At 44.5% G+C, this 23,141-nt stretch overlaps 1 protein-coding gene and 1 long non-coding RNA gene across 5 annotated transcripts in view; one reads left to right on the top strand and one right to left on the bottom strand.

Moving 5' to 3' along the window:
* DLGAP1 (DLG associated protein 1) overlaps positions 1–4,069 on the top strand; it is a 400,953-nt gene extending 396,884 nt beyond the window's left edge. For all 4 annotated transcript variants that reach the window (XM_063396014.1, XM_063395993.1, XM_063396003.1 and 1 more), the window contains 2 exons: positions 865–1,017; positions 3,860–4,069. In XM_063396014.1, the coding sequence (XP_063252084.1) occupies positions 865–1,017; positions 3,860–4,069 (363 nt within the window). The remainder of the gene's footprint in view (positions 1–864; positions 1,018–3,859) is intronic.
* Positions 4,070–5,209: 1,140 nt separating this feature from the next.
* LOC134549935 (uncharacterized) lies at positions 5,210–14,690 on the bottom strand. Its single transcript, XR_010080214.1, has 4 exons — positions 14,538–14,690; positions 14,335–14,392; positions 14,072–14,187; positions 5,210–5,347 (listed from the first exon to the last, which is right to left on the bottom strand). It is a non-coding gene; the product is annotated as an uncharacterized LOC134549935 (long non-coding RNA).
* Positions 14,691–23,141: the final 8,451 nt, after the last annotated feature.

Raw genomic sequence — 23,141 nt, 5'->3', positions numbered from 1 at the left:
CTTCCCTCATGCAAGCCTTGCCAGTGGAGCAGGGATGGTTTCGTGTACATCCACTGCATGCAAAAAGTGTTCAGCACTGGGATACACTGAAAGACAGAAGGACAGGATTTCTTGGATCTGGCCCAAGCTGTGCTGAAGATGCTGACTGTCCAGATGTGCTCTTCTGAGCAGCACTCTTGGGCTGATAAGTTTGCACACACAAAGCAATGCTCCCCACCTGTGTCCCAGTTTCACTCTTCCCAAAAATCTGCCTGTATAAATGGGTTTACTGTAATCTTCTGAGCTTTGCACCCTGCAACAGTTATTCTTGACAAACAAACAAAAAAAAATTGGCCTGAGGTGTATAAGAGATAATTTTACTTAGTGTATTTTTGTAAACCTTACATTCTCAGAGCACAGAAAAAGTGTTCACACATTGGTATATCACTATTTGCACATGCGGGAGACGTACATTTGCTAAGGTATCACTCCTTTTTACAAGTGTGAGCATGGTGGGGAATCCTTCCTCGTGAAGGTGAAGAGGAGGCTGCAATTCATTTCAGCCCAGATAGGATTGCCACCAGTTGTTCCCAAGTGCATCCCTGGACAGATCCTGCCACAGGGGCCCTTTACCCTTAGTCTGTGGGGGGTACCTCTGCCTTTGGTGAGTGGGTGTTGGCAGGGCACAGCAGCTCAACGCCGAGCCAGATTCCTCGAAATAAAACCCGCCAGTAAGTAGTGCTTTGCTTTGCTCCTCTCTCTGGGTCTTACTCAGCACCTGGATCTGCTCAAATTGCTTTGCTAGCGAGATTTGTAACCATTTGCACGAATGCTTTACGTTCAGAAGTACTAAAGCCAACATGTTTTTTTTCTTCTGTTGCACAGAATCCTAATGCACATCCACGGCCGACCTCCCAGGATTTAGCAGGGTTTTGGGATATGCTGCAGTTGTCCATAGAAAATATTAGTATGAAATTTGATGAACTTCATCAGTTAAAGGCCAATAATTGGAAACAGATGGATCCTCATGACAAGAAGGTAGAACACTGTAGATTTTGTATGCTTCATTTAAAACCCTGCACAAATACTGGACAGATTAAATAGGCCTCTGTGTTGCAGCGTTGACGTTAAAAATGTGAAATGAAGCTCATATCAAATTAATTTCATTGTAATAACAATGTTTACATAATAATCATCTGGGATATTATCTGTAATATGTTTCAGGCATATTTTTAAACCAAATCTGTCTTTGTGAATTGGATAATGGGAATGTGGTACTTTGTTAAGCTTTACATTTAATCGTATTAGACGATCAATCGTTGGAAGGACCTGCCTTATATATTGATTCTTAAAATTAAATAAATCACATTTACGGTTCATATTATTGCATACAGCAAGAGTTCTAGGTTGTGTTACTGAAAAAACTAGGGAAGCACTGTGACCATCGCTGACTTTGGTAGCCAGATTGCAAACAGCAATATCAAAAATACGCCTTCCAAAATGTTATGTGAAAAAAATGACTCCTTTTTTTGTGCATTTGTTTGTTTTTTATTTATTTTGGGCTTTTTTTAAATGGGTGATTTCACAAACACATTCACTTTCCTGGTATTGTTGTTTACCTGAGGTAGCATAAAAATCATCAAGGGCTTTGGTGGGGCTTTTTTCCTTTTATTCTTTTTTTTTTTTTTTGTAAACATAGTCGTCTTCTGTCACCATGAAAAACTGCCACATCTCCAAGTGTGAGTCACATTTCACTTTACATTCTCATTTGGCACCATCGCCTCTTTTTTTTCTCCTCACTATCCACCTCAAGACAAACGGCACTTGGGTGAGCCAAAATACACAAATGTTTCAGAAAATCCTTAGAGCACAGACCCATTCCTAGAGGAACCAACAGTCTAATGTCGCACTCCTATAGGTATGTAATTTGGTGGCTGAATTTCCACTGTGACTGGTCTGGTAGCAATGAATACAGCCAACAGGTAGGGTCACCAGAAGGAAGGGGAGCACGACTTACAGGTACAGTGGCTCAGACAGGAGTCCTGGCTATCCCAACTTAACGGTCAGCTGGCTTCCAATGACCAAAGTGGTGTTTTCTTTTGGACAAATAACCATAATAATATCAAACCCCGTTAATCTTGCAGCGGGAAACTTGTACAGGCAGTGCTGGTAGCACTATTCCTCCTCCTCCAATCAAGACTAAGTACTCATTCCTGACTTAGGAGTGCCATGTTCACACCATTTGTGCACACCTAGTGTGTTTTGTAGGGGAATGAATGGGAATGTGTTTTCCTAGCCCAAGGTACTGAAGGCAAGTCATTTTCTTATCTTCTTTTTTTTTCCAGTATCTATCAGAAAAGGAAGTTAAAACTGCCAAACATGCATGCACAGAAATGCTGGTATATGGTCTTTCATTAGCTTTTACAGTAAAGTGGGTAGGCTGAGTGTTTGCAATTGCAGCAGTATGAAATGAGATCTTTCCTTGAAAAAAATGTGCCTTTTCTTTGCTTCTGAAAAACATTTCAAAGAGTTTCCAACAAAAAGAAGACTATAACGGTTTAAAGGAAGTTAAGTAGTGCTGAAGAAAGGGACCTACAGTAGGAAGGTAAAGATTTTAAAGATTACACTGTGTTCCTGTTTCAACAGCATTTGTCTATGATTTTAGATGAAACAGATCATCTCCTTTCTTTAAAAGGATTTTAAAAAAAGGAAGAAAAAACTTTCTGTGGAATTGATATTTGTCTTTGGCCTTTGCCACTGGGCCCTTTTTAAGCAGCATAGATTAATCCTTGGACGGAGAGGAAAAGCAAAGTATGAATAAGTGTAACTAAGCACCTTTATATTTTGAGCCATGGAAGCTGTTGTGAGCAGCATGAGAGAAAACGAAAGGGCAGAATGGGACCTTTGTAGTGTGATAAAATCCCTTCGCTCAGAGACCGTGTTCACAGTTGGAAGGGGATGTAACTTAAAAGACAATCTAATTAACTTGACAAAGTCTTTGTGGATGCCTGAAATTCAGTTCTGAATACACTTTTCTTTTGCGGGAGAGATCCCTCTCTGAGGGGTTTATTTGGTTGTGGTTTTTTTTGGTTTTGGTTTTTTTCTTTTTTGTGTGTGTATGTGTGTGTACATGCACCAGGATATACATAAAAGCCCTCCTTGTTGGTCACGTATCTGGAGCTAGCTGCCACCATGATGATTAATGCATGTTCTCTTAATGGTTTTTAAGTTTTTCCTACCAGATTTTCTATTTCTAGCTGAATGTAGGTTCGTGCCTTATTTAGCACAAGGCCAGAGTGTATGAGCTTGCACAGTGAGACCCTGAATGTGGGATTTTTGAGCAGTCACTAAACTGCTACGAAATAGATATATAAATATGTGGGTTTTTTTAAAAAGCTACTTATTCTGATGCACCAGCTGCAGACAGCTAGCTCCCATCTGCATTTGGGAGCGCCAAAGCCATGGCACCTCCGTGCTGCAGGAGCATCTAGCGCTGTGCACGGATAGAAGAGGGTGGCCCAGGAGCTGGGGCTCTGCAGAGTTCCTCTGCTGAGAGCAGCGTTCCTTCCCGGCCACGCCGGTGGCGGGAGGTCGGTCTCTTTCCTAGTCCCTGGCACTGAGCAGGTAGCGCTGGGGGCCTCGGCCCCAGCAGCACCGTCCCCGAGGAGAAGTAGCACGGCGGCCGGCCCTCCCCTCCCCTTTGCCTTTGTCCTATGTTTATGAACCCTTGAGCACAAAAGCCAGTTGACTGAAGACAGAAAGGCAGATAAGAGCTAACAAACCTTAGGTAAAATGTGTGTTCTAACTACTGATATATCCTAGTTTTTCCCGCCTTTCCCTGAGAAGCTGTATAATGCCATTAACCTTCTGCTTTGATCAGGAGAGAAGGGTCCCTCCTCCAGTGCCAAAGAAGCCATCGAAAGGTCAGGTGCCACTCATACGAGAACGCTCTCTGGAAAGCTCGCAGCGTCAGGAGGCCCGGAAACGGCTGATGGCTGCCAAGCGCGCTGCATCGGTCCGCCAGAACTCAGCTACCGAGAGCGCCGAAAGCATTGAGATATACATCCCCGAAGCCCAGACCAGGCTATGAAGGGATCCAACCGGGAGGACTCTCTCTGGCAAGCCTCATGTATAATCTGCCCCTCTAGGCTCCTGCTCAAGGTCGCCACAAAGTATTTGTACCTCCTCCTCTCTCTCTTGCTCTCTCTCCCTCCTCTCCCCCTCCCCTCTCTCTGTACGCAGCTGCCCCGATGCTCCCAGTGAACTCCACTGCTGTGGCGTAGTTGTCGGTCCTCCGAGAGATGTCCTCTAATCACCCTTGCTTTCTGAAGGTCTGCCCATGTCATCACGATGCTTTGTCACATGTACTGATGCTGCCACTTTGCCTCATGTAAAGGAGCACGATCCTTTTTTCTTTTCTGTTTGGGACAAATAAATGCAGCACTCAGACTTCCACACACCCGCACACCTGTACAGTAGATGCTCCATTTAACTTACTCATGGTCTTTAGTTGACCTAAAGCTAGTCGGTTACCCAGTGTACAGCAATATCAAACTGTAGGGAACTTTGGTATTTTCAGTCATGCAGGGTGATCCTTTCGGACTCTGCCGTCTTCCTCACAAAAGATGAAAGGAGCTATGACTCGGATTCCCTTCTTTTTATTACTGTTTTTTTTTTAAAGCAGATGGCGCACTTTATTCTAAACCTCCAAATCACATCTTCACCTGAATTAAGGAGTCACACAAGGGGTGGGAGCGGGGAGGAGGGGACGAAAAGAAACCCCACAGCTCTGGCAGGTGAAAAAGTGGAAGTATATCCCACAGGTGAGATGGCAAGGGATATAAAAGATCCTGTGGAAAGATACCTGCACACTCACAGCTGCACAAACTGCCTCATTTTTATTTCATCAGTCACTACTTAAACATTTCAATCAGCAGAAGATTGTAAATTCGATCTTCCAGGGAAATAATCTATTTTGAAAGGCAATAAAAGAGTAAAAAAGAAGGAGATAAGAAGTAATGACAGTTGAAGAGATAATATAAAAGAAGGATTTTCTTGTCCAAGTATTAAGAATTTTTAAAATTGTACTGTATTGTCAATTCCTCTTGTATTGTATTGTATGGATTATATTGGTTAAAAAAAAAAAGAAAAAAAAAGAAAAAAAAAAGAAAAAAAGCTTGGTTTTGTTGATGTCTTAATCTCGGTGGGACCATCCAATCTCATACGTCCACACAGCCACACACGGACACCTGTAGGTGAATTACTGTACATGGAGCCTCTGATGCTTTTCCAGGCCAGGCTTGCTTTGCTCTATCCACAGCAGGTTGTATGCTACAGTTCAGACTGCTTATCACCAAACCTTCCATACCTAGGAGAAAAATTCTAATACAGCCTCCTCTTAATATTATAAAGTACTCACTTAAGCAAGAACAATAGACTATTTTTCACAAGTTATGGGATCGATATGAACTTAATATTTTTCACGACAAGCCTTCCTACCCTGGCTTCTGCCATTGTTTTGCAATCATGAAAAATATGCATCCTAAGTAGCTCATTAATAGTGGGCGGAAATGGCAGATAATAGGGCTGGAGAGGAGCCTGAGAGGTCAGCTCCAGTGTGTCTGTCCCCTCCAGCCACCTCTGGCTGGGGCAGGGGCTTGTCCTCCAGCTCCTCTGATGAGGAATGATGCCGACCACGCTGCTACTGGAATCTCTTGTGCCAACCCTAGGAAAGCTATGTCAGGCATGTTGCTGAAAGCGAGCTGTGTGCGTGCGTGTGAGCGTGTGTGAGTGCGCACACGCGTGCCTAAACTGGCATGTGCTGCTGCCAGCAGAATTAGCGTGAGCTGCTTTGGGTGACAGGACTGGTGTGAGCAGAGGAGCGCGAGTGCTGTCCTGCAGCGATGTTTTCCAGGCTCCTCTGCTGCTCCCTACGTGCTCTTCACCCTGTCTGCCAGGGCAGGGGTTCGCGGGAGAGGAAGGCAGGCTGCCTTCTGCTCCCGGTGAGCACAGGGACAGCCCCACCACTGAGGCACACAGGTGACAGCCCTTGCTGGTGACACCACTGCTGGCTGGCTGTGCCCGTGGCTGCTCAACCTGTATGGACAGTCCAACCAGTGAAAAACCCCACTGCTCATACAGCATAATTCTGCAGCTTGCACTTAAAAAGCATTGAAAATCGTCATCGAAAAGTTAAGCTCTTGCTGAAACTATTCATCGAGACCATGCCAGACAGCTTCTTTTCCTATGACATCATAGCCAGGTGCTAATTTAATTTTATTCGAGAAAATAGGAGAGGTAATATGTTCTGGCACGAAGTATTTTCATGAGAGCATACTAAAACCACTAGAGAATATGCTACCTCTCAAAGCCATCGATATCTGAGCTATGTCTTTATAAACAGGGCACAAATATTTACTGCTGTGGTTTACAAGATAAGGGCTAATAATTTAATATATAAAAGACTTTTAACTAGAGTAATCAGAAATCCAGTGTAACTCTAGAGTGCTTGGTGTTACAGGAGCTTCAAAAGGTTTGACCCTCTAAGCGTTTGAATACCAGTGTATTTGCTAGTTTTGAAACACTGCGTTTAACTTTTAGCAGCAACAAAACATCACCGTGTTTGCAGTATGTAATAGTGCCAACTGCCACTTTTGAGCATAAATAGTCATAGGAAGTATTAATCATTTGGAACTCATTTGTACTGAAGTATTCAAAGCAGTACCTAGGTGAGAGTCCACATTCACAACTGTGTTGCAGACTTACTTAGTTTTGTGAACGTTTTACGAAAGATGAGTTAAGACTTTGGTTGACAAGTGGCTACAGAAATTTCTATCCAGCAAGTTCCCCACCGTAAAAGCATAAAAGTGAAGACTATCTAGTCTTGTACATTACAAATTATTGTATTTGTATATCATAGAATATTTTTTGTATCTATTTTAAATGAATTTATTCTTAGCTGAATGCTTGTTAGTTCATTTGGCACTGGAAAGGTTATTATAATAGGGTTTGCCTAGTTTTTTAGCAAAATATTAAAAATACAGCCAATACCAGAAAATACAAAATAAAATAATAATTCTGCCCATAGAATGCCACTAGTTAACCACTTGACTCATTTACCAACACTAATGCTAGTGTATTTGCTCCATCATCTGTTTTAGTATAATTTGTAACTATTTGGTTTTAGTCTAAACTGCCCAGTGTATATTAAAAATGCCTATATTCTGTTTCACCTTGGGACTAAACTATTGCTTTTTTTTTTCCTTGGGGGAAATTTTAGAAAAGGTTGGTTTTGTCTCCTGCTTCAAAAGTAAAAAAAAAAAAAAAAAAAGAGGTATTTATTATATTTTTTGGAGATGTTTCCATAAAATTCTCATAATCTTTTTGTAAAGAAAGATGAAGAAATGGATTAAAGATTTTTAATATTTGAAAAGGTAAATAGAAATAATTTATTTGTAATATATTTCAGTTTATTTATTAATGTTCCCTTAATGCTTTGGTGTGCACTATCATTTTAATTTAAACTGCATCATTGTGAATTTATTGGGGGTTTTTTGTTTTGTTTTGGGATGGGTGGGTGGTTTTTTTGGGTTGTTTTTTTTTTTGTTGTTGTTTTGGGGGTTTCTTTAAGGAAAATGGTCAAATGCAAATTTTAAGTAGAATGTAAATCACTGGCCTACCTGCATTCCCAAATGTGATTTTAAAAATATTTTTGATTTGAAACAAAAGACACAAATTTGAAAGCCTTTAGACAGAGGAGAGTGTTTTTATGGCTTAATGATTTGGGATTCCATAGGATTATCTATCTGGTTTGTGTGTGGACAGGAAAATGTAAATAGATAAATGTTTCCCATAATGTAAAAAGAGCAAATTAATAAAATAATTAATGCACTGCTTGTAAGAGCTGTGGGTTTTCAATGCAAATTCATTCTTCCAGAACTGCCAAGGCATTGCATTTGATGTGGTCAAGGATAAAAGCATGACAAGCAGAATGTTTCTCTTAAGCTCTCATTGCCTAAGACCAGCCCTGCAAAGTCTCATCCGAAGCATCCTGCTGAGCACCCTGGAAGTGTTCATCTGCACAGAGTTGCTCACAGGCATAAAAGTTGCCATGATCAAGGCCTCTAGCCTTAGCAAAATCTTCAAAGGCGCTTCTGCACAGAACCCAGCCAAACCCCACTGAAGATGCCAGGAGGTACACTGGGGATTTCAAAAGATGTGGCAAGAAGACACCAGCCTATTTGGTTTTCCCCTTGCTGGTTCCCTTTCATTTTCTGCTTATGTCCTGTGATGCCTGAATTTTTGGGGGCAAAAGAGATCCCTGGCAAGCATAGCTAACTTTCCCTTCACTGGAATCCTGCTTCCAGATGGAGTTTTTCCCCACAGTGTGAAATAAAGACAAGCCACCAAATCCCACAGAAACATGTTCTGGATGATGTTGTTCATGGTTATACTAGTATTTAAACAGGTTGATTCACTTTGTAGTACCTAGTAGTTACATTAATAGTGTGCCATTGCTGCACCGTGTACTGTCTGCCCATGCCTAGACCCTCAACACAGAAAGACCAGAAAGATTTGTGCTGCAGATCCGTGGGCAGGGAAAATTCTGCTCAACACCAGGTGAAGGGATTTTTCGTCACATGCTGGAATTTATGTTTTCATTAGTCACTGATAAATGGATGCACCAGGGATGGGAGCAAAAATGCTTTATAACTTCAAAAACTTTCTGAAGTGTCTGGTACCTTTTTGTAATGAAAACAACTCAAAGGAGTAAAATAGCAGGTATTTTTTATGCTGTTCTGCAGCAGAGTAAGGAAGTCCAAGCCGTGGCTCCACCCCGCCTTTCATGCAGGTAAACTTTCTCCCTATTTATACTCAATGTTTCCTTCCAGATCAAATCAGAAGCCTTCCGCAGAAGTATATCTTGTTGTCAGTTTGTTTGCCAATGTCTGTTCTCTCCTGCAAGACATTGTTTTTGCATCACGCAATAGGCAAATAATTCACTTCAGCCATCACTTTGGAGCATGATCGCCTATCAAACCTGGTGACTTTGAGCTGACACTTTTGATAGTAATTAATGATAAAAATATTGGCTGCTCTGCTGCTACTGGTATTTATTGTTGAGGTCATAGCTTTATACGTGACTTGGAGTGCAGAGAGCAAGTGATTTTCTTCTTTCCCACTATGCATCACATAACAGGGTCGGGTCAGGCCCACTGGCCATGGTCCTGCACTGAGCAAACCTGAGACCAGCACTCACAGCTGAAAGATCCTCAATCCCTCTCCCTTTAGTCTGATGCCATGCCAGTGACCTATAAAACATTGCTGTGCTGTCACAGTAAGCTCATTCACAACATAGTCCCTTCCCTGTGTTTTTGCATGCAGGGAGGTTTTTACAGCCCCTCTTGTGCACGGCTGCTTGGCCACCGTTGTGGCAGGAGAAGGTAGCTGCTCTCACTTGATTCATCAGGATGCATTTGGGTGCCAGCTGCAGAACATGACGTGGCTGGCCCTTCCAGCCAGCAGCCAGGCTTTCCCACGCTCGGGTCCCGTCGGAGGACAGCACCCTTCTCGGTAGTGCGTGAGATTACAGCCGGCCCTCCATGGCTCCGTGAGTCACATGCCCCGTTTGCAGTGAGACAAAGGGGCGAGCAAAGGAACAGGGCTTCCTGGTAATTGTGTTCTTCATGGTTCTCTTCACTGATCCAGTAACAACATAATCATTGAAATTAGAGACAGAAAAGCTCTGCTGGGGCATTGTGTTAACACTCTGCCAGTTCCAGATTGCGATCTACCGAGCTGTGGCAGGTAAGTCATCACCTCCCCAGCTCTGCTCCACCCAGAGGGAAAAAAACTACACACACGAAAGAAGAAGAAAAAAACAAAGAGCTATATTAAAAAACAAGCTGAGCTGTGACATTGCCACCACCTGTTATGGGCTACTCCTGGTGCAGAGGCCTTCATTGTATTGACTCTTCACTTAACTATCTCTGTGACAAGGTGCCGAACTTTTCCTCATTTTCAGCCAAGCAAAATGGAAACAAATTATGGATTTTGCCACGTCTATTCAAAGAGGGGGAAGTACTGAGGTGTTGCGGAGCCTCTGGAGAGAGCAACCACTGCATGGCCCCTGAGCTACACCAATGGCAACACTGCCATATTTCAAAGCTGTCAAAGGTTTTGAAAGAGGGATGGGTCTTGCCTTGAGTTAAAGAAAAGCAGTAGGACAGAGTGTGACGGATGTTTTATGGGTATCAAATATCTCACCAAGGTAAGATAAGTCACTGTGTAAACAGCCATGTGCTCAGGCAAACACCTTAGCTTGGAGATGGTAACTAGGGAGCTGAGATGTTGAATATCAAAGGGTAACCCATTCCAATGTAACTAACTTTTTCCCCGTGGGAATGTCCAACCTGTGAATCCCTGACTTCAAACTACAGAATTACCAAATTTGTCCTTAAAATACTATGTCTTACTTTTTTCTGTTGAACTGACTATGGGTGCTCATGGTTGCAATCTGGAATGGCTTTATGAGTGTTCAGGACTGTGATCACCCCTCATTTTTTGTAGCGCTGAGAAGTTACTGTATTGCACAAGTTGGACTATTATTGGTTATCTTACAGCATGTTGTTTTGTCTTTTTTTTTAAATAACTGGTTGTAATAATAACTCACTGTGTTCTAGTCCTTTCATCAGTCTTCAGGAGAAAACTCCTATTACCTGAAAAAAAAAATCCTGAAATTTCTTCATTTCATAGACTGTTCTGGTAAATCTTGGCTAAGGTAGGCCTAAGGGGAAGGAAATTGAGATAAGTGATGCACTTAAGCATGTGTCATTCTTCATCTCTCCAGTCAATAATTGACAACAAAAGGGGAAAGATTTGTATGGGCCAGACAGCTCACAGATGATGCACTAAAACTCGATGGCATTTTGCTATGCTGTGGGACAATCACACCTGTAGCAACAGCTGAAGGGAGAAATCCCTTCCCACCTTGGAGCAGCATTTCAGTAAATAGTTTTTAAATATGCGACTTCCCTTCCCAGTGCATCAGTGCCACCATGACCACAATTCCACAATTTCCACAAACCTCAGAGGTAGCATCAGCTGCAGGGCAGTATCATGGTGCCAGCTGAGGGCAGGGAGATACAAGCCCCTGGGCAACAGCTGGCCTTGCACAGGGCAGGGCTTTGCTATTGGAGCTGTGGCAACTCTAGGGGAATGTGGTGTGCATTAAACACAACCCAAAAGTAATCCAGATCAGATGGCTGCTGCTTCCATGAAGTAAGCTGTCATGGTGGGAAAGAAGAGTTTGAAAGGGTGACCTCTCTCTTCATCTCGCTGTCTACTGTTTTAATCCAGCATAAGAACCAGGCTTGGAATTTTAGTGAAGTTACACAATTGCATTTGCAGTGTTGGGAGAGAAACCAGACTTCATCCCAGACTAATTGCCGGCTATAAAATTTAGTGGAGGCATACATAAAGACAAACCTGTAGCAACTTCAATGGAAACATGTCCATGTGTCAGTCTTCAAGTGAATCCAGAAATGCTTTGCCTAAAACACGTGAATTTTAAGTCAGGATCCTCTGCAAGAGGATCCTGTCATCTTGCTCATTGCCCTGATTCACTACATAGTAAATATTGCTGTTATTTAAAAAATGCAAGAAAACAGTGACTTACGTCAGAGGCTGTATGACTACACGTGAGAGCAAAACATCTTTGACAAATAGATGACGTGTATCGATCTGAAAGGCTCCATGAAGTACTCTTTTGTATTACTAACCTAATGCTCCAACTGACAAGAGGTTTCCTTTTGTTTACATCTTTCCTGGCAATAGCATCATGACAACTGCAGCCTGTCTGCAAGAACGTACACGAACCTGGGAACCCAGCCATACATTAGCAAACTGCAGTGTACTCCACGTGTTTCTCATCCTTTGCTTAACAACCTTGTGCTTGTAAAAAAAAAAAGCTACTTGTGTGCAGTATTGCATTCATTGTGATGATTCATGTCTGTCAGCTTCTGCCAGGCAGTGCTGGGATTTCAGGTAGGAAGCAGTCCACCTCCTGTATTTTCTCTCTCTGAGACAAAAATTTAATTTAGTGGAAGGTGGGAAATAAAAGAAACAAAGAAAACCTGTTGAAGCACTCAGAGTTTGTCATTAAAGTATAATCCAAACAGATTTTGTTTGTCAACAGTTGCATAAGCAAAAATAACAATTCTGAAATGACTTTTAACTGGAAGTGTTTTCATATCAAGTAGCACGTGTGAGCTTAATCCTAACGGTTCAAGGCCTTCCCAAGTGTCAAGTGGTGTGATTGCAGGTGCTGTCACAGCATCTCTGCCACCACATGCATCAGGGGTAGTTGCCACTGCCAGGGGCTGTCAGCTGCAGTGCTGGTGCCCAGAGTCCTCCCTTGTGGCACATCCCTCACTCACACGTACGAGGGCATTGTGCTCTAGAAGCCACGTGTTTTCTGCTCTACCTCACACTGACACCAGTGGCAGAAATCTCACCACAGCAGGTCAAAAGGATCTCCTTGAACACCAAAATTACACTCAAACACCAATAATTACACTTGCCTGGGATGGAGGTTTATGTTTGAACTCACACAGCTTTTCTTAAATTGTCTTTACACCTCAGCTCTCTCTCTGCTTTTCAATAGACAACGTGAAACTCTGCTCTCACATCTCAGGAGCCAGTGTATTTGCTCTGGACTTTCAGCATTGTAACTGAGAGCAGAAGTCGGATCCATTTTTTTATTTCTCTCTTAAAAGGTCAGGGAAACATGAAACCACAAAAGGCTAATTCTCCTCTGTGTCACATTTCTGTAAGCTCGCAGGGCAACGCAGCAGTAGTACTTTTAATGCTTTTTATTCCCCCCTGACTTTTCAATCCACAGTCCTTGGCACAACTGGTGACAGCTCACACAGTAACACACTTACTCTTGCATCGTTCCTTCTAAGTTGCTTCTGATGAACATTGGGAGCACCAGAAGGGGTGCAGCACACGTGTGATGAGCAGGGGGAGGATATCACAAGGCTTGGCCTTGTGGCAGGCTTTCTGGTTCTGGTGCTGCATGGTCACAATCTGCAGTATGCAGCACACACGTGCTTGGTTATCATTAAACTGTAAATATTGCAAGAAGGTATTCAGCATGATTTAATATTCCTATTAGTGCCTCCAAAGGCCCAACCAGAGAAGCTGCAGTATGCTGGGCTGAGCACTGTGTAAATATTGATGGTTTCTGTCTTGCAGTGTTTACAGTCCAAGAAGGAGCCCTGCACCAGAGCTCTCTGCTACAGTTTTGTTGTCTTCGGAAATGATTCATCTGATTTAAAGCACCATAAATGAGCATGTCCTTTCTTTTGCTACTACTACTAGAGCAGTTACTTTCCAAAGAGCTGTGAAGGCAAAGTTCTAGACCTAAATATTTTATCATCCTGATCAAGTACTAGTCTTTTGATGTAAACCCAGAATCCAATACCTTTTCTGCAGCTGTAATATGCTACAAAAAAAAAAAAAAAAGATCTCACAGTTCCTAAACCCTTGCCAGGTAACAATGATTCAGCACAAGCAGAGCAGAGCATGGCTTTGCTCCCCTGAACGGGGACATGCTCTCAGGTAAACTCACACTAAGGCTTGATAATGGAAAAGGCTGCTCCCAAAGCCACCACACTGACAAGACACAGATATGTGGCAGTGGTTGTGGAGAAATCCACATCAGGAATCAGGTAAGTTAACATAACACATGTACATAGCAGGAACAGACACTACAGGAATGGCTTTTGGCCCAAGGCCAACTGCCTCACTGAGGGTGTTGGTGTTTGGAAAGGAAATGACAAGTTTCTACAGCTGCAGGAGTCAGCACTGACACATAGCTTGTTGTACCGTCCCTCCAGCTGAGGATAAAATCTCTGCAAGGGAGTTGGGAGCTGTGCTATGCCTCAGAATATGGCTGGGCACCTCTGCCATCCGTCATGCATCATCCATCTTCAGAGTTCAAAGACAAAGTTGCAAAAGACTTGTTATTCCTCAGAGTGTTCTGAAGATTTATATACTGTCACCTACTTGGGCAGTGGGAGGTATTTACCTGTCTCCTGTGTCAGCTGAGCTCAGGGAGCAGTAACATGATTTCAACACTTGAATGCTCAGAAATGCTTTCCGGCTCCTCGTATCTCCTCATCTGATCTCCAGGACACCTCACCACTGTTAAAAAGAAAACACCACCAAAACACCAGCCAGCTCCAAACCATCTGAGGTGTGGGGCCACAAGCAGCTCTAGCATTCTCTTTTCCCCCTGCTATTGCAGCCTGCAATTTCATAAATTATATTTGTTCTTCCCACAAGCCTTACCTCATTTGGGGTCAGGGGGAGGCTTAGAGTCAGGGCTTTCACCTGAGGCAGGTTATACCTGCAAACAAAAGAGTGGACGGGGAAGGACAGCCTCACACCACCACCACCACCATCACTGCAGTGTCCCTCAGAGCCCTGGTGGCAGAGCTGAGGCTGGGGTTTAAGCGTTCGGCCTCGCCCTGCTCCGCACGGGGAGCTCGTACCTCGTCATTGCTGCCCAGCGCCTCGGGCCAGCACGGGCGCTTCCGTCCGCGCTGTGCAAACACCGCTGCGCCCTCTCTCCACACGGATCACAGCCGTGCCACCCTCGCTTCCCGCTCCCGGGAGCCGGGTGTGGGCACCAGCGGCAACTACAGAAGGTGGCCCAAGGTCTGGTTAATGTTTCAGCGCTTTGGACCCACCACAGGTTGCACTTTGAGCCGTGCACAGCACATTATTGGCGGTCCTGGTGTTTAAAGGGCTTTTTCCACCAACTGCTTGGGTGGCTGCTCCTTTTTTAAGAGGAGTCGGACACCAGAAACCTCATGTCCATGTCAAGGTACCTGATCTCCAGCCGCACTGGTGAAAAAACAATAAGCGTTCTGTCATCAGCATAACCCTGGTTTCCACAGACTTTGGTGGTTTTTGCACGTGAGAAGAGGCTGTGGCATCACTGAGTGCCCTGTTAACAGCCAACAGGGCAAAGTTCATGTTTCCTTTGTAGTGAAAAAGTTCAGGGCCGGATTTTGATTATCACAAGGAGTAGTAAAGTACACAGAGCAGAGATCGCGCATTGGGTAAGAATTATCACCGAGGTGAAAAAACCAAACAGAAACAGCAAAACAAACTCCTGCCCAGCTGATGCAGCACTGCCCCACATTGTGGTTTGTGCAGCCCCTGTACCTGTGCTGTGTGTGCAGCTTATGGAAAAGGCTGGGCTGTGCTTCGCAGGCACAGCACAACACCACGGCATGGCTGCCAGGGGAGCCCTGCCACGGCAGCTGGGCAGGGGTGGGCTCATCCTGCCCTTTTGAGATCTTTCTTCAACATGCAAATTAAAGTAAATTGGGTGAAGTACCAAAGTCCAGTGTCATGCCACTTAGCTTACATACAAAAAAAAGGAAAAAAAAGAACAAAAAACAAACACAAAAAACCACACCAACCAGAGAAGGTATCAAAGAACCTCTATTTTTATTTTTTATCAAGATCTGTTATCCTGAGCCATGGTTGCAATGTCAAGAACTCTTGTTTTGAATGTGGTGTTGATGATGGATGTACTCCCACACTACACCAAACCTGTGTCTTTAAAAGTGTTTGATTATTTTTTTGCAAGTCTGGGAAAGAGTAACATTCACATTTGACACAAAATTAAAATCCTGTCTCACAGCCCCCCATCTGCTGGCCATGTCCCTGTTGTGTTGTTGCTGTTGTCTTGCCTTGGTTGGGCTCTGGTGCAGGATTAGCTCCCCTCAAGGTTCCCAAAAGAAATTGTTCTGTCTTACCATCAGATTGACCCACCCCGAGCAAACATCCCCAGCTGGCAAAAGAGTGGGATTTAGAGGCGAAACATGAACACTGCACTCACAGTGGTGGCTTGGAGAAAAATACAGACGAAGGACTGAGCTTGCAGACTGTGCCTGTAAACGCCACCAGCGCACGCAGGGGGAGGTCTGAGAAAAGCTCGCCGCTGCAGACTTGCACAACTGGACGGTGAGCAGAGAGGGGTAGGAGCCGTGGGAACTGGCAGCGGGGTGACACAGGAGAGCACGGGGACTGCCAAACTATTCAGCTGCAGTCCAGAGACTGACAGTTGTGGCAAGAACCATCTTCCCTCCCTCCCTGCAAAACATTCCCTCTCCTAGAGATTTGCATAACCCTGTGTACATTTCCTGCAGTCCTTGGGCAATGAATAGAGTTGTGGTTCAACAATTTACAGGATCAAAGGCAGATTATGATCCTATCACTGGAACAGTTAAGTTTTTACATGCGGGCTTTTTAGATATCATTTCTCAAAGATCAAACTCCAGTGTATTCCAGAGAAGTAAGTTTAGGCAAATCACAGAGCTGGGGAGCAGGCAGGATTGCTTATTTTTTTCTTATGTATAACCAAAAGGTTTTATTAGGGTTTTCTAAAAGCTCATTGCTCTCATTCTGTACCTAGCCAGGGCAGACTGGCCACTGTTTGAGATCTCCATGGTAGATCTCCTGAGCTGCCTTACAGCAGGGGACTTCCTAGGGCAGGAAGCCTGTCCTGCAGGGAAGGAGGCTCAGCCAGCTCCTCCTTCAATGGCAGACAGGGCCTGAGGGTTTTACAAGTGCCTTGTGTGCCATTTCCCTGCTCTCTGTCCAGGCCCCTGGCAGCTGGAGAGGAAGCTGTGTGTAATGAGCCCCAGGTGGAGGCAGCAGCTCAAGATCTGCAATGGCAGCTCCCCACACCCTCAAACAAGAGACTGGCACGGGGAAGGCATCTGGGGCAGACCACTTCAGGCCCAAGTTGGACAGCAAATGCAGACGAGGGCTGCGGTAAGGCAAGCACTAAAGGCAAATCTTCAAGGAAGTAGAGGAAGTCAAACTCCCCCTGAGCTCAACAAGCCTCCCAGAGTGCCTGGGTCATGCCACTGATGAGTCACTTCTGCCAGATGGGGAGAGTCTGGCCAACACAGGCATCAGCTGATCCGTGCAGCCCTCCTTGCTCTTCTGACCCCGTGGAAGGAAACCTGAGCTTCTGCATCACTGCATTTCAAAAGGAAAGGAAATTAAATGTTTCACAGCGGAGATACCTGTTGCTTATCAGTGTAAATATGAGAGAGATTGACGCAGCCCCCCATACCTCCTTTCATGCCTCCTGCTTTATTGAAGCTCATACTGCCACCTCAGAGGAAGCCCAGAGAGTGGTGCTGGCTGTTGGCACAGTACCCAGCTGGGCTTCACATGCTGCCCTCCCCAGGAGCACCAGCAGCCCACCATCATGTGCAGGTGAAGCAGTAAGGTGTTGCAGGACCGAGTGTGAACTCTCCCATGGGAATGCAAACCTGTATCTCTGCATTCCCACCACCTCCTCCTAGGGTCCAAAGAGATGGTAAGGCATGTCACTCTCCCTTCAGAGGGTGACTGGGACATTTCCTCTCTGTCCCAGGTGCCATGGACACAGTAGCAGGAGTCAGGGTAGGTTTGGTAGGGGAAAGGAGGTGGAGAGACTGACTGTTTTACAATGGACAATATGTATTTTGCAGATGCAATTCTATACACTAAACCGAGATATTTACAGGAGTTTTTTTTCCACATATCACTAGCTAAGGAAGAAAGACTTTTGAGGAGGCCTTTGGAGAAAGCTGGCAGCACATCACTGGAAATACCTTGGCTGAATGCAAGCCAGCTGAATTTAGCATGAAGGATGAGTTACAGAAGCAACTGCCTAAGCAGTGTTTAATACAATATCCTGAACTAACCTTTTCATTCAGGTTGGCAGAGGAATGTCTGCTTCACACCTCACCAGGAGAAGGTTCATGGTGGCAGAGCCAGGGCTCTGAAAGCACGCTCTGAAACCAGCAACACCACTGACTCAAAACTAAAAATAATCCCTCCATTTTTGAAAATGCCCAATGGATTTTCTTATTAATTGCTTCTTTCTTTGCCTTACCCCTGTCACAACACAGAAAGCAGAAGTTAGAAAAAAGCTGAGCTATCTACACAGAAAAAATGTGCTTTCTCTCATGAACAGAAGTTGATCTGTTTGCATCAGAGCAAGATTTGCTGTTGTGGTTAGTGTAGTGGAGTAGCAGAGATCAGATGCCTTTCAAAACAGTAGAAAACTAGTCAAAATATCTCTAACCTAGTTAAATGGACTATGCATGATATTGTGTAAGCACTCTCAAGTCAAACAGAGAGAAATGATAGAGGGAGAGTTCAAACAAGGAACGAGACTAGAAGTGCAAAAGAAAACAAAATAAAACATTGGACACAAGGTCAAGCAATCAGAACATTGTAGGCTAGAAAAGGAAGTGAAATTACAGGCTCTGGCAAAACAGCTGAATGCTTACTCAGGAAAATTACAAAAACTGTTGAGATCCTTACTATCAGTTATGTGTCTTCTGTCCAGAACAATTTCCAAGACAAACTATAGGACTTCATAAAAGCAAGCTTGGGGACATCACATTCCTCTCACATCAGCCAAGTGATTTTGTTTATTTTTTTTTATATGAATACCAGGAGCAATACATATAGGGTATCCTTACTAGGATATATATAGGGTATAGATATATATACACCCACACAAAATTGTATCTTGGTAAAATTTATTAGCTGATGACAAATTATGATCAAGACTATCTTCTCCATCGACAGCTTCTACAAGAGAGGCTTCTAAAGGCCAAAAGCCCCAGCTAAGCACTAAAATTTATTTGCCAATCAACAAAAAGAACAATTGTGCTCCTGCAAAAGAGCTAGAACACCAGAGGAAAAGCTGAGATAGGGAAGAACACTTGGTTTATGCTGAAACTAGATAGGACACATCAGTTAAAGAAACCAAATTGCTTATCCCTAATGGAAGCCACTCAGGCCCTAACTGTTTGGTCTTGGGGAGGATGCAGAAGCAAGTATGGAGTGTGTGACACACGATTTCCCACAGAGCTATCAGGCTGTAGGGACTTCAGAGGCAGGATCAAACATTCTCTGTACACTTAGAGAACACCATAGTAGTAAAACTACAGGCCTCACAGTTGGGAATTATCTCTGCACTACAACATATAAAAATGAATATTCCCAAAACAAAGATGAGTCCTGCCAACTTGTGAAATGTCACTGATGGAAGAGCTCCAGGGCATTATTTCCCAGCAGTGTGGCAACACTGCAGAGATGGAAAGACTCAGAAAAGCTAGGCAAACATAGATATATCTACCACAAATCCCACAGCTCTGAGACTGACCCACTCTCACCATAGCCAGGTCAATCCTCTTCATCATCAGCTAAATTATGTGATGAAAGGCTCATAACCAAAACCACTTGCAGGGTTTATATATGCCCAGACGAGGGTTCTTCTCTCTGAGAGGGTCATTTTGTTACACACCTAGAGATAGGGCTTGGTGCCCAGGGCAGGCACTGCCAGGCTGCAATTAGAGAAAGCAGCCACAGCCCTGGTCTGTGGTCCCAGGGAAGCTGTCCAAGAATAAACAGGGTTAGATAGTTGTCAGCTGCACTCATTCAACTCACACTCTGCCACCTGTGCCCCCTCTCCTCCCCCCAGTTAAGTCACTAATTCAAAGCACACCTACCTCTGTGCATTTTTACAGGTTTATTACACATTGTGTAAGCAGCTGAAAGATCAACACCTTGTTTGTCAGTAGAAACACAGGGAATTTGGCAAAAGCCCTGCTATCCAGTGGATTAGCTGGGAGGCAGATGCGACTTATTCATGGCTGCATCAGCTTCAGGGACTGTGATTCATGTTGCACAATGAAGCAGCTCTGCAGAGCTACAAAGGGCTGTGAAGCCGACCTGTTGGTGAAAGCTCCCCTGTTCTGCAAATCTGTGGCAGGACTTGAGATTCCTTCCAGCTCTAGTCCCAGACCTGACACCTCAGCTTCAGAAAGAAAGAGGAGTTTAAAGGCAAATAAAGCCAGTTTCAAAGGGAAAGGTGAGCAAAATGGCTTTAGAGCTGTCAGCGGGAGTGCGTGCAAAGTATAGACGGAGAAAGCAGCCTGAGATTTTACTTTGTAGCATAGCTAGCACCGGTTTACATGATTTTCTGTGTGAGCAGAACTCCAGGCACTCATTGTCGTGACAGGGACTGGAATAGACATTGAACCGCATACAGCACACATGGGTACAATTATCATGTCTGGAACAGCAACAGCTCTAAGTGACATTTTGCTAGAGTGAGTGGCTAATCTAATCTCTTCTCCAGTCTGAACGCTGGAGCTCCTGGGAGAAGAGCCTGCTGAACCAGCGAAACAGGATAGAGATGTAACAGCTCTGGCAGTTGGTGAACAGGAGACTTTAAACAAGTAATGTCCTGAAGAGTGAACATGAGCTGCATTTGTGCCAGTTATGCCTCCTGGGAAAAAGCCTGGCGGGAAGTTGACAATTGCTAGATGCCAAGTAGGGAAAAAAAAAAAAAAAAAAAAAAAAAAAAAAAAAAAAAAAACCAAAACCAAAAAAACCACGAAACTAAATGAGTTTTAGAGAGAATATAAAGTACTCCAAGGGTTACCAAAAAACCCCGCATGAGTGCTTGAAGAAAAATGGCGAATGAAAAGAGACTTTGACAGGCAGGACACAGTTAACTGCAAGTGGCCTAAATACCAAAGGTGTGTAAAAGCAACACCGAGCAGGGTCACGGTGCACCTGGACTCCCAGCTGCGCTGCACCTTCTGTGGGCTGGGCTTCCCGCTGCAGCCTTACCTTATCTGCAAGGGGAAAACTGATTCCCCACCACGCACGCTCTCTCTCCGTGCTTGCTGCTGACTTTCTGCCGCTTCCCCTTCTTCAGCGAAGCGGTGGCACGCCTCGCGCTCTGCCCGGGCGGCGGGATGGTGCTCTCAGCGGAGCCAGCAGCGCAGGGAGGATGCAGCCGCGCCGCCAGCCCGGCTTCCAGCCCTCCCTGCCCCGATCCCTCCCCCGGAGCGCGGGGCCAGCTGCTGAGGCTCCGACGGCTTCACGGCCGTGCGCTGACCCCATGGCACAGCCTGGGAGATGTGGGACAGCACAGCCCCGGCAGACAGCGCTGACCCCATGGCACAGCCTGGGGGACATGTGGGACAGCACAGCCCCGGCAGGCAGCGCCGAGCCCATGGCACAGCCTGGGAGATGTGGGACAGCCCAGCCCCGGCAGGCAGCGCCGAGCCCATGGCACAGCCCCGGCAGGCAGCGCCGAGCCCATGGCACAGCCTGGGAGATGTGGGACAGCCCAGCCCCGGCAGGCAGCGGCACACGGCCCCCGCCCCGCTGGAGAGTCCCTCCCCATTGTCATTATTTTTGCTCTGCGCAGGGATTTATCACATGCAGCTGCCACAACTTGTTTACAAAACACAAAAGCCACGAAAACAAGGTTGACGAAGCCTGCGTGCGAGCTGTTTTCCCTGGCATGAATTTGTCATACCTCTCAGCTCGCTGACGCCCTGGGCTGGCCGCACAGTCTCCAGTAACACACAATGGACCTTCCCTGCAGCTTCAGAGTAGCCAAAGTGAGCGTTTTCAGTCAGAGGTTGGGTTTTGACAAAACTGCTTTGCATTTAGGTTTATCACTGCTGCAAGAGCAGCCAAACCACCCATGTTGTCTCATCGTCTTTTTTTTTTTTTTTTTTTTTTTCCCCATGGTAAAACAAGTTTCACAAACAAAACTTTTTGTTTGCACTACCAGGGATGTGTGGCCCACGTGTGAAGCCTTTGGTTTGTTACTAGGACTCCTGCTCAGTCCAGGATCCCAGCTCCACCCAATGCCCTACATCTACCTACCTTTTGATAACTTTATCTAAAGTTGCTTCAGGTTTATGCTCAGAAAGAATAGGTTTAGGTAAACTTCAATAGCCAGCACCAAAACTATCAGTGCCAGATTACAGGAAAGCAGAAACTCCCTTTTGATACATTTTAGTGGGTACTCAATATGAGTCATTTTCTTCTAAGTTAAATAACACCTCAGGGTAGGGAAAAGCTTTTACATGGTGTGGTGTCAGGTGCTACTCAGCCACAGCCATATGACTTAGAACTTACAGCCCAACTTCTAGGTGTAACCTTAACACAAGTAATAATTTAAGAAGCATATAATTGGCCTCAAGCAAAACTGGTCGCCAGTGAAATTCCCAGGGTAAGTCAGTCAGCAAAATGGAAATGCAGTACTCATCACACAAAACGAGACTTTGGTGGTCATTTACATTAATACCACTTTGTGTAGCATAATAGTAAATGAAAACAGCAGAGAGACCAGACCACAGGCTTTTACTTTCAATGAAAACTGTTAGCTGAATGGCAACAGCTCTCTTCCTCATTTGATTTTCATTTTCAGTACTGCAGCTGCTGTAGTGAAATTACAGAACTGGTCAGCTCAACCAACAAAGTTTTTTTTCTTTCTAAACTTGCTGACATCCTTTATTTTAAAGGGCAAAGTAATGAAGGATAAAGATCTCTAAAAATGCCTGTTAATGATCTGAATGCCCCACGTTTTCTTTATCCCACAGCACACCAGCACCCTGCTTTGAAAAAAGGAAACAAAAAAGGAAAATGTCGAGCAATTCAAATCAAACAATGCAAACATATTTGTGAGGCTGTTCTTCTTTCATTGGTGTTTGATGCATGAGTGTAAGGGGTGTAGCAATAAAATTCCTTCCTGCAAGAACCGGAAAGGACAAAGCATCTTCCAAACCTTTATCAAAGATGACACTCCACTTCAGGTGTGTAGCACCCCTTAACATAAATCACCTATTCCACAAAACCATGACCATTAATCAAGTTTTCCCTCAACATGAACCCCACAGTTACAAAAAGGTACACTTCCATTTTACAATTAGTCATTAAAAAAACCCCAACCAAACAATACATACATAGGTATCCCAGGAAAAATAGCTTGGAAGTATCAAGTACAGTGTGTTCAGAGAGACACTACACAAGGCTCTGCTGTACCCACCTGCAATTCCTTGAAGACAGAGTATACAGCCATCTCTATGTTCAAAATTATTTTCCCGCTTTATTTCCAAATTATTAAAAAAATAATTCTATATTCACAGTACATTAGGATGACTGTGTTACCCAAGCTGATGTAGTCATAAGTAAGCCGGTGTTTACTGTTTGCCATTTTGATTTTAAACATAAAGGTTCAAGAAAGGCACAAGTGCAGA

Source organism: Prinia subflava, chromosome 1 (assembly GCF_021018805.1).
Source record: "Prinia subflava isolate CZ2003 ecotype Zambia chromosome 1, Cam_Psub_1.2, whole genome shotgun sequence".
Classification (NCBI taxonomy): Eukaryota; Metazoa; Chordata; class Aves; order Passeriformes; family Cisticolidae; genus Prinia; species Prinia subflava.
Note: the sequence above shows the minus strand (reverse complement) of the source record. Positions and strands in the feature narration are given on the sequence as shown.